Source organism: Fonsecaea nubica (assembly GCF_001646965.1).
Source record: "Fonsecaea nubica strain CBS 269.64 chromosome Unknown Scaff7, whole genome shotgun sequence".
Taxonomy (NCBI): domain Eukaryota; kingdom Fungi; phylum Ascomycota; class Eurotiomycetes; order Chaetothyriales; family Herpotrichiellaceae; genus Fonsecaea; species Fonsecaea nubica.
In genome coordinates, this window is record NW_019173680.1 from 577,071 (window position 1) to 588,643 (window position 11,573).

The following is an 11,573-nucleotide window of genomic DNA, read 5'->3' on the forward strand; positions in this document are numbered from 1 at the left end:
AATGGTATGTGCGGCTAGAATTTGAGAAAAGAACAGAAGATAGGTTGCTGATAGAATCAAAAGCCCAGATCATGCAGCCTTTATACTGTTCAAACCACGGGGCTGCTTGCAGACTCGAGCTGACAAGCCGTCAGGCTGTTGGGGTTCTAATACTCAGTGCCACCAACACCATCGTATCCACGACCCATTGAGAGACAGAGTTGCCTCGTAGCCAAGGAGGCCTGATTCTGACACGAGAAGCCATGTTTTGGATGCCTACCTCTGGTGTGGTGGGAACAGAAACAGTGAAAGTCTTGAATGCGGCATCCTTCGCAACCTTCTGCCTGAAGAATATGCTTGTATCGTACTCTCATCCATTCGTAGAGGCTGTCACCAATTCTATGGATGGGATATAGTCATGATTCTGTTTGTTCAAGATGTCACATAGGAGAGTATCCCTGCGTGCCTCTAAGAAGCAGTCTTGGTGGTGGAGGATCTGGAGGCTGGGAGAACAGGCCAAGGCAATCTGTACCACCTCAGTGACACCAATCCCCACCTGTCAAACTCGAAGGAAGTGTGATGAACTCGGTCCAAGCACATTTGCCAAGATATGTCTGAAACCGATGGTAGTCCTGAACTGGAACTATTGAAACTCGCCGTGATTTCGTGATGCTTTGGGACACGGCTGGAGCTTGAAGCCTGTCCCCATGTCGTGATCTTGCTGCAAATCGAGAGGTAGGATGAGGCTGTTAAGGCTGGGAGGCAAGTGGCGTCCAATTGAGCTAGACTTCGCAGTGTTGCGTCAACGAAAAGCATGGTTCCTCCTGCATGATGGATAACTCCTTCCGACTGGTGGGTGGGTGCGCCTGGCTGTGGTTGTTACACACCAAAACCTCCGAGCACCTTCCTGTCACTTCAGCCGCAGAGTCTGGAAGGACAGGGTAGAGAGAGGCAACTCGTAATTTGGTGGCTGCCGGGGAGAAGTTGAAGGTCATCCACGGTCGAGAGCCTGCGGAAGGTGCAATCATTTGACATGTGGAAGGCGCAGACAGGAGAGTCTGAGATGAAAGTGACAGGCGGTGTCACTCTTGACATTGTAATTCCAACTGACGATCCATGCAGCACAACACACCGACATTGCCTTGTGGAGCTGAAACAAAGCAAGGAGTTCGTGTTGAGTTCGTGTCCAGGTCTAGGCTGAGGTCGTCTTCACGTCCCTTACAGCCCAATGGACCAATCGCAGGTGCAGCCTCAGCTGCGGCTGGACTCGTCCAACACGAACGCTTCCCCCCCAGAGTCTGTGGCTTCAATCAACTCCCAGGTCGGACTCAGTGCCTCTGCTCCCGGTGCTCCTCCTGCTCGACCCTCACGATCCTGTTTGTCCATCACCAGGGCCAGAACAGAGCGTCAACAAGGGTACAGACGTCCCTTCACCTGCACCCCAGATGCATTTAAAGGCCTCGTCCACAGAAGCCTCCAGGGCATTCAACAGTTCATTCAATCTCTATCCTGCATCCCTAAGAAAAACACTCAATCGGCTAACACTCTATCGGCATCCACTATGGGGACGGCTCAAGTACCGGTGAAATCTGTCACTGCCATTCCACTGAAGCAAGGCTGGGATGAGGGAGCATTTACTTCAGAGTTGCTGAACAAATCGATTGTGCCACGGGCTATCTCTGCTGCCGACACAGACAAGAAGATCACCCCTCCCAAAGATGTCGGGAAGCCTCCTCCAATTCAGGCTGGTACCTATCAAGGAACCAAGTTGGCCTTGACGCAGATGATGAAACGCATCGAAACAAGGTATTCCCGGCAAATGTCTTCTCTACTGTAGTCGGAGGAATACTAAGCAGACACAGATTTGAATCCTTCTTCGATGTGGCCGGGTTTGAGACCAGCGTCCCGTTGGCACTCGCTGTCGACCCAAAGTCTCTCTACACGTTCCAGAAGCCAGGCAGTGACAATTACCCACCGCATCTGGACATCATACCCAAAGTAGATCAAGTCAACTTGCTCAAGATTTTCGATTTCATGAGGCTTCTTGACACTGGAACCCTTGTCGGCACGCTCCTCCCGGACACAATCCTTGATTTCATCCACGACCATCCGGAAGGTTTCACAGTTGACAGCATCGAGGCACGCAACAACGAGCTTCATAAGAACAAGGAAGACATCTTCGATGAGGAGAATATTGGCAATCGTCCTGACTGGTGGACCGATGCTGTATTTGCCCAACAACAATTTGTGGGCACAAATCCCACCACCATCGAGCAGGCCTCGCCCGAGTGGCTCAAGGGCTTTACCGATGCCGCCCAGGCAAATACTGAGATCCAGAATCTCCTGTCGACTGGGAATCCCCAATCCTTCTATGTCCAAGACTGCAGTTACTTCCGAACCGCCATGGGGGCAGATCAGCAAGCAGATCTGATTTCCAATGATGGAATGAGACGTCTATGCGCTTCGGTGACTCTCTTTCAACTCACGGATGCCGGCGTTCTTCATCCACTGGCAATAGCTGTTGACTACAAAGGCAGCCTTGCAAACTCTGTGGTCATCTTCAACAAGAGGTCCAGTCCATCTAACCCTGAGTCCAAGGACGATTGGCCGTGGCGGTATGCAAAGACATGCGCCCAAACCTCGGACTGGCTGAGACACGAAGTCACAGTGCATCTGGTCAATACCCATCTGGTGGAGGAGGTCACCATTGTGGCGGCACATCGCGCCTTCTCAACAGATCACCCAGTGTATCGCCTTCTCCAACCTCACTGGCTCAAGACGTTGTCGGTCAATGCAGCAGCTCGGGCAACCCTCGTTCCAAACATCATCGTCAAGATAGTGGGTATCACAGATCCCCAACTCTATTCTTTCCTAAGGGATGGGTACAAACGCTTCGACTGGACAGCAAAATACGTGCCAAATGATTTGGCATCGAGAGGCTTCCCACCTGAGGAACTGGCCAGCAACCCAAAATTTCATAACTATGCTTATGCACGGAACATGATTCTCATGTGGCAGATTCTGCGCAAGTTCGTGTCAAGTGTTCTTGCCATTGACATCCACTCCGATGAGCAGGTGGAAAAGGACGATCAGATTGCTAGCTGGATCAAGGAGATGCAAGATGACAATGGAGGACAAATGAAGTCCTTTCCGGCGATCAAGACTTTCGAAGACCTCGTCGACGCAGTCACGATGTGCATCCATATTGCCTCGCCACAGCATACCGCCATCAACTATCTCCAAAGCTACTACCAATCATTCGTTATCAGTAAGCCCTCGGCTTTATTCTCATCATTGCCAAAGAGCCTCGACGATCTCAAGACATATGAGGAAGAAGACTTACTAGCCGCTTATCCGATCAAGCACGCCCGTGAATGGCTGCTGGCATCTCACGTCCCTTATCTTCTCAGCTACAGAGTGGCGGAGGAGCAGAACATGCTCAACTTTGCCCTCTCCACAGCCAAGCTTGCATCACTCAACAACCAGACTCAGCTTGCGGCCGCAGCTGCACAGCTGTATGCGGATCTAATGCAGCTGGCGGAGGTATTTAAGATGAACAGCAAGGATATGGATGACAAGACCAAGTCTTATGATGTGATGGACCCCTCAGCGACCGCGGTCTCGATCTTGTTGTGATCGGGTGTGTCGTATGGAAAGACGAACAGATTGCCAGGTGAACAAGACGCGAGTGGACTAGGAGGGCGATGAAAACTAGGAAGCATGCTTAATAGTCATGAAAGTAGATTTACTCAATAAGACCAGCATGAACATGAATCTTTCTGGTTTTGTTAGGTCCAGCACTCTCCCCGCGCGCATAATCATCATCGGCGAGAACGACGATGATTCTGCAAGGCTGAGGGAATGTCAGGGGGAAATCGGCATCTGCCCCTCACGTCGGCAATTGATTCGTCAACGCTTCATTTGCCGACCAATCGTAAATCTGAGAAGCCGATCTCATCGCCGCGCATTACTAGTTTTGTTGTATCAAACACCGGACTCTGGGAGGGGAAAGTTACACCGAGAAAGATTTTGCATCTTGAGAAGCGTGGCATTTTCCTCAGACACAGTTCGTCCTGATTAAGGCGTGGGAAGATATCCTGAGGGAAACCAGAGGGCAGGAGGCATCTGAATACTTGACCTGTTTAAATCAACAGCCCGCACCAATGGAGGCGTTGACGAGGATGTTCTCGCTTGCCGGCAAGACGGCCGTGGTCACAGGCGGGACCCGAGGCATTGGGGCAGCTATGGCTATCGCCCTGGCTGAAGCCGGCGCAGACATCATTCTGATCCAGGTGAGTGGGAGTCGGTGATCGAGGATGAGATGGGAGAGTGTCGTTCTGTTTCGTTCTGAAGAAGATGCCGCTCCTGTGGGTGGAAAACATGCTGACTATGACATATGCTCGAAAAGCGTGACGAAAGCAACAAGAGCACATACAACAGCATCCAACAGCTGGGGCGAAAGGCCACAATCGTCACAGCTGATCTGTCCGATCAGACGTCCGTGTCCAAGATCATACCGGACCTGGTAAAAGCCGGCCATGATATGCACATCCTGATCACTTGCGCGGGGGTCCAGAAACGACATCCCGCACACCAGTTTCCCCTGGAGGATTGGAACGCCGTGCTACAAGTCAACCTTACGACGGTATTCACGTTATGCCGCGACTTCGGCGCCTATCTCTTGTCAAAACCTGCGCCTGCCTCACGGTCGCAGTCACGGGGAGCTATCATCAACGTGGCCTCGCTCTTGACGTTCCAGGGCGGAATCACCGTGCCGGCATACGCGGCGTCCAAGGGCGGTGTTGCTCAGCTAACGAAAGCGCTCAGCAACGAGTGGGCCAAGGAGGGGATCAACGTCAACGCCATTGCGCCGGGGTATATCGAGACGGACATGAATGAGGCATTGATCGCAAACGAGACCCGAGCGAGGCAGATTCTCGAAAGGATCCCCGCAGGACGATGGGGCGCGCCGGAGGATTTCAAGGGAGCGGTGGTGTTTTTGGCCAGTGATGCCAGCCGGTATGTGAGTGGTGAAGTCTTGACCATTGACGGTGGGTGGATGGGACGGTGATAAGGGTGGAGTAGAAGAAGTGGTTACACTCGAGAATTCTGTCCTTCTTTATACAGCCCAAGCAAGGCCTGCCGGGTTCCAAGATGCTTTGTTCAATTCACTTCAGATGCAAGGCGAGGAAGAAGGGTCAATGCAGCAAACAATGTTGAAATGACACATTAATGACAAGAGTCTGTACGTCATTAGAAATATATTTTGGCAGGTTTGCCGGCACTGTCAAGCCTGTTTCCTCTTCTACCCTCACCTCATCTACAACAAATTGCAAACGACGTGGGTGGTTCATTCGATTGCCAAATGGCGAAATCCAGCTCTATGGATACCGCCTTGTCTCACTGCCCAGCTCTGCGACATAGAGCCTTGTGGTGTGAGCTATGTGCAACACCGTCACTTGTTATCATGGCAGTTTCGAGAAGAGAGGATTCTACCGGTCCCTACCCATGTCGCGTCACGACCCAGACATGTTCCAGCAGTCCCCTTGTGAGCTATCAAGCCCGTTGTCTCTGGTACAAAGGTGGTCAAATACCAAGAGATGGGCTTGGTCGTCTGCTTTCACCGCGATAAGGTGCCCTTTGTTGTCTTGCCATCCTCCGTCCTCCAAATCATGCCCTCTCAACTTGGCTTGAACAGTGAAAAACAGTGAGAAACAGCGTGTTTTCGGAATAGCTGCCTGATACTGCTCAATAACGCTCAATTGGCCCTGCGTTTATTGAGCAATGTACTTCGATGTTGTCCTGCTGTCAACTAGCGCTGTGCACAAAGCACGTGCGTGCCAGTATTATTGAGCCAGTTATTCAGATGTCAACGTCAATGGGAGGCAGTGATTGAGACACCATGATCACAAGTCTACCAAAGCAGCTGACTCTTTTTGTCTGCTCCTTGTACCTTCGGTGCACTGGTTTCATTCTTCAGGACAAGGTAGTTGTTGAACTTCAAAGAACTGCTTTGTTAACTCTCTTTGAAGCAGTTGAGAAACGAATGCATAGTGCTCCTTCACATTGATCCGTTGACTCGAGACAAAAGGCCCATATCGTCTTCTCATCCCTGACACGGCACAGACATCTATCTCGAACCCTGCAATCATAACTCTGAAACAAATCAGACAGAAACAAAATGGACAAAATCGGCCGTTTACTTTCAAATGTGCTCGACACAGCTACGCAATTACTGCGGAGCCATGCAAATGACCATATCAGCCAGCATCGGGGCCATCGCTCCAGACGAGATCTAACCGATGGCAATATAAGTCTGCGAGCTGCCCGCAGTTCCTTCAACATCACCAAGCCCAATATCACTTTTTCCAACTTTGTGGTACCTGGCGGAAAACCTTCGACCGCTCCTTCTTTCTACACCGGCTTGAACGGAGTCAATCTGGAGATGGATGCTCAGTTGGTCCGGATGCTGTGGCTTTCCATCATCGTCGCACTCACGATTGTGTTTGCCCTGCGACTGTCACAGCTATTTGTGTCTTACATCCGCAACATCTACTGCATGACCACAGAAAAGTCCTCGCAACAAAACTACTATGCTGTGGATCACTTTAGTATTTGGAGTTGGCTAAAGAAGCATGTTGTCTATGCTCCACTCTGGAAGAAAAGACACAATCGCGAGTTCCAGCTATCCGGTGCAGTCAACTATGGCACGCTACCCAGCCGCATCCACTCCATCCTCCTCATCGCCTATGCCATCACCAATTTGATTTATTGTCTGTTACTCGACTGGAAGAATCCACAAAGAGGGGCGTTATACGCCGAACTACGTGGACGAAGCGGCATCTTAGCCACTGTCAACCTCATTCCCCTGATTGTGCTCGCCAGCAGAAACAACATCGCGATACCACTCCTGAGGGTCAGCTTTGACACATTCAATCTCTTTCATCGATGGATCGGCAGGCTGGTGGCCGCTTTATCGGCCATCCATTTCTTCGCCTGGCTGGCTGCGTACAAGCTTGCCAAGGGAGATCAAGCAACAATCAGAATCTTCCGAGGTGCTCCCTTCCTCTACTATGGACTTCTAGGACTAATTGCGATAGTCCTGCTGCCGCTGCATTCGTTGTCACCCATCCGACATGCCTTCTACGAGACGTTCCTTCACCTTCACCAGAGCCTGGCATTTATGGCGTTGCTCGGTGTGTATGTTCATCTGGATATCATGCGTCTGCCTGCCTATCCTTCGATCTTAACGGCAATTCTTCTTTTCTTCACGGAGAGACTTTGGCGCTTGGGCACTCTCGCATATCTCAACTACTCTCGGTCGGGCGGCACCACAACTGCCTATGTGGAAGCTCTACCGGGTGATGCCTGTCGTGTCACTTTTCAACTACCACGGCGTATCACGATCCGGCCCGGCAGCCACATATATGCATATCTCCCATCCATCTCCCTGTGGATGTCACATCCCTTCTCCGTCGCATGGACGAATGTCGAATCGGAACCCCCGGTCTGTGGCCACAATTTTGAATTGCAAAGACCATCGACCCCGAGCTCTCTGGAAAGCCAATCTATCTTCAACTCGCCATCAAAAGTACCCACGACCGTCTCGCTGATCACGGTTGCACGCACTGGCATGACGAGGCAACTCTATGAGAAGGCTCGCGCTGCTCCTAGGCGTAAGCTTGAACTCCGTGGATTTCTGGAAGGCCCATATGCGGGCCACGACTCGCTCGTCAGTTACGGCACGGTTGTCATGTTCGCAGGGGGTGGTGGCATCACCCATCATCTCATTCAAATCCGACACCTCCTAGCAGGAGCACGGGCGCAAACCGTGGCGACACGTAAAATTGTGCTTGTCTGGTCAATCCGCGACACCGAGTGTATGGAGTGGGTGAAGCCGTGGATGAACGAGATCTTACATATGGAGGGCCGACGAGAAGTTCTCATGATCAGAGTGCATGTGAGTAAGCCGACGAGGGCGATCAATCATAGCAAAAGCAAGCCCACCATGCAGATTGTCCAGGGCAGGGCCGATCCTGGAGCCGTGCTAGACGAGATGATTCCGGAAAGAGTTGGTGCGGTCATGGTAAGTGTTTGTGGCCCGGGTGCGTTGGCAGACGAGGTGCGAGCGGCAGTGAGGGACAGGATACATCAGGGCAATTTGGAGTTGAATGAGGAGAGTTTTACGTGGTAACTGTAAAGGACCAGGATGAGGATAGGAATACATATGAAAGGATGAAAGATGGTGTCTTGGTGGTCTCTTCAGGCATACATACGAAATGCCCCGGCCTAGGGCTGGTGGTGGTGAGGAAGATTTCCACAACATTATGTACTTGTAAATCGCCATTATTACAACTGCAATGCTTCTTGCAAACATATCAATGTACCTCGTATGTTCCTCAGTATGTCTTTGTCACCTGCTACTCGCCCTCCCTCGGTGGATCATTTCTGCGAGTGGCCAACTAGGTGGCGAGAGTGACGATGCAATGCTTACGCATAGAAGGCATACCTCGTAGATGGTGGAGGAACTCCGGACTTGAAACTCTCTAGGCGGCTCTTAGGGAGGGGCGGCGCTTGACACAGCCTCGTTCCACGTGTATCATGCCACGCAAGGGGGATTGGGTGAGGAGGCCCCGAGGGTGTAGGAGGAATCCCGCCGAGTACAACACTGCGCAACGATGTCGAGTCGAATGCTTGTTCCGGGCCATACAAGTAGAAATGTCTGTGAAGAATTCAAGATGGCGTCCCCTTCGGAAGCGGAACAAAGATGGCTGACGAAGCGGTTGTGCAAGCGCCCAAGCTTCCAAGAAGCCAAAAGTGCGCAGCTGACCAGTGCACGCCAGCGCCAGGGTAAAGGACTCCCATCAATTTCGTTTGTTCTACGAGTAACGACCGGGTCGTGGGGAAGAGGTAGACACCCAAGGGCGAGAGTGACAAAGAGAGAGAGACGCGGCCTGCCATAGCTTTTTGCCATCTTACCACAACTTTCCATCAAGGGCAGATAATAAATTAGATACGAAGATGCATCGCATTCTCCAGAACCCAAAAATCTCCCTCTGAATCTCCCATCCTCTCCTGCTGCTTGCTCCCTTGCTCTTGTTTCTCCACACATCCTCCAGGTTTCTGCGATTTGCGCCCCGAGCTCCGGACAAACAACGCAAGGACCCTGGGAGCTGCAGTGGTTGCTTCTGCGCCGATCCGGCCCAACGACTTCTTACATACTGTGTGCCTATATTTCAGCTCACCAGCCTGCATACTGGCGGCCACGAAAGCATAATAATTTCAGACGCTGCCTATTGCCGCAGCCCGACCTACGAGTCCTCCACCTTCGTCGCAACCCATACTCGCACACCGCAGTCAAGTCTCGACGAGTACAGAGAATCAGGCGGTGGGTTTTTACTTGGAGCTCGACCGCCGCGATGAAGAAGTTTCTGGGAAATATCAAGAAGAAGAGCTCGAGTATGCGCGCGACAACCCCCCCCCCCCCCCCCACCTTGTTCGGTGCTGTTGGTGGCTGACAATGGCGTTGCGCCAGGTCCCGAGCGAAATGGGAGCAGCACTTTTGTTCTGCCACAAGGCGACTCCCCCGAGGCGGTTGTGGTCCGCGAAGTCGTGAGTAACTAACTACAACTTCCATCTTGTCCATAGATCGTCAGCTGAGGCCCATGTCCAGACAGCATTTTGCGAATCAGGCGCCCCCAATTCCGATGCCGCCGGCGAAGAATACCTCCACCTGCCTGCCATTGTTGATGCGGCCGAATCCAGTCCCACCGCGGCCAAGGAGGCTGCGGCGACCATTCGACGATATCTCAGCAAAGAGAACTACCAGAAAGGATATGCCCAGTACAACGCCGTCATGCTCTCCCGCATCCTGACCGACAACCCGGCCAGAGCCTTCACCCAGAATTTCGATCACAAATTCGTCGCAACCGTCAAAGAGCTCCTGCGGGAAGGTAAGGACACCAGCGTACAGCAGATACTCAGGGAAACGCTGGACTATTTTGAGGTGGAAAAGGCGCCAGGAAATGACAGCCTGGGGCCACTCATGGAGATGTGGAGGAAGGAGAAGGGAAAGCGAAATGCATTGCGCCCTCCGGTAAGCTGCGCCGTCTGTACGTCTGGGTGCTTGACAAGGACTGATCATTGTCGCAATAGCAGGCTCAAATCCCGGGCGCCTACGCCGGCCATTATCCCCAGCAACAGCATCGACGACGAGACACCCTTCCACCCGCCGAGGAGCTGGCCGGACGGATTGAAGAAGCAAAGACGACAGCTCGACTGCTAGTCCAGACCGTCCAGTCTACTCCTCAGGCAGAGCTACTGGCAAATGATCTGGTCAAAGAGTTTGCAGATCGCGCTAAAACGATGCAAAGGAGCATTCAGTCGTATTTGAACGCCCAGAATCCCGCGCCAGACCCAGACACGATGTTGACTCTGATCGAAACAAATGACCTACTGAACATAGCCATGTCCAAACATCAAAGAGCGGTCCTGCAGGCCCGCAAGGCGACTGGATTGGCGACACCAAGCCCTCAAGCGCAAACAGAGCCTCAGCAGAACCCCATGTTCACACCTCAACAGCATGTTCCAGGTCAGAATGTCTATTCCCAGACATCACAGCCTCAGTCGGTGCCGCCGGAACATGGACCGTACTCTTCCTCGCCTCCTCGTCGACAGAACACTATCCCTACACCCGTGAGTCCGCTGCGGAGGGAGGAGGAAGAGCTATATGCGCCGCCTCCGGGGCCTCCCCCAAGTAAAATGGGAGCACCACAAATTCCACCGCCACAGACAAGTCAGAATCCCTATGACTTCTCCAATGCCGCCGCTTTGTCTTCTGCCTTTGCCGCTCCCGAGCAGCCGCCTCCGGTGCCGACCCGTGTTCGTCCACAATCACACGCCTATTCATCCAGTGCCGACTACGGTGTAGCCGACAACCCTTTTGACGACGATGCATATGGATCTCCGCAGCCACAGGCGAGATCCAATGCGCTTTTTGACAGAAATCAGAACACACCCTCGCCTCATCTGCCGCAGCAATATGCTACGAACCAGTATCCACAAGAGTTGCCGAGCGATCAACAGCGTCCTGGTCCTTACAATGCAGGGTACCAACCAACACCGAGTTATGTACACCGACAAGAATCATCGGCAGAACATCTCACGATGCATGGAGGGGGCCCGACTACTGGCGCGACAGCACCAAATGGGGGTTCATCGTATCCGACGAGCGGTCCTTTTGGAAGCAACCCTGTGAGCCCCATTGATGAGACCCAGGGCGTAGGCCGGAGGATGAATGATTTACACATTTGATAGCGACTGCAAAGATGACGACACGAATGGCTTTTGGGCTAGAGAATCAGGATACAGATACCCTTGCCTGCTGAAACGGAATCTTTTATTATGTAGAATGATGCCCTGCAATTGATGCCGAAAGCACGTTATTTGGATCTTCGCTTGCGTATCACAATCAGGCACTACAGCCGAAAGTGCATGGGGACGCCTGACTCTGCTCCCAGATCGATAATTACAGCCGAGTCAACTAGTTTCCCCAATCCTTCTAGTGCCCGACATTTTGATAACTCCCAAATGTC

At 52.3% G+C, this 11,573-nt stretch overlaps 4 protein-coding genes across 4 annotated transcripts; all 4 read left to right on the top strand.

The window, feature by feature from the left end:
* Positions 1-1,540: 1,540 nt before the first annotated feature.
* AYO20_01819 (hypothetical protein) lies at positions 1,541-3,615 on the top strand (the record flags this gene model as incomplete). The annotated part of the gene is made up of 2 exons (XM_022640125.1): positions 1,541-1,785; positions 1,842-3,615. 2 exons carry the CDS (start codon positions 1,541-1,543, stop codon positions 3,613-3,615), a joined length of 2,019 nt encoding a protein of 672 aa, XP_022504080.1.
* Positions 3,616-4,142: 527 nt separating this feature from the next.
* AYO20_01820 (2-deoxy-D-gluconate 3-dehydrogenase) lies at positions 4,143-5,050 on the top strand (the record flags this gene model as incomplete). The annotated part of the gene is made up of 2 exons (XM_022640126.1): positions 4,143-4,271; positions 4,388-5,050. 2 exons carry the CDS (start codon positions 4,143-4,145, stop codon positions 5,048-5,050), a joined length of 792 nt encoding a protein of 263 aa, XP_022504081.1.
* A 1,110-nt stretch (positions 5,051-6,160) lies between these two features.
* On the top strand, positions 6,161-8,173 carry AYO20_01821 (hypothetical protein; the record flags this gene model as incomplete). The annotated part of the gene is made up of 1 exon (XM_022640127.1): positions 6,161-8,173. The coding sequence occupies one exon, from the start codon at positions 6,161-6,163 to the stop codon at positions 8,171-8,173; it is 2,013 nt and encodes a 670-aa protein (XP_022504082.1).
* A 1,225-nt stretch (positions 8,174-9,398) lies between these two features.
* Positions 9,399-11,292, top strand: AYO20_01822 (hypothetical protein; the record flags this gene model as incomplete). Its single annotated transcript, XM_022640128.1, has 4 exons — positions 9,399-9,438; positions 9,515-9,591; positions 9,653-10,075; positions 10,135-11,292. 4 exons carry the CDS (start codon positions 9,399-9,401, stop codon positions 11,290-11,292), a joined length of 1,698 nt encoding a protein of 565 aa, XP_022504083.1.
* Positions 11,293-11,573: the final 281 nt, after the last annotated feature.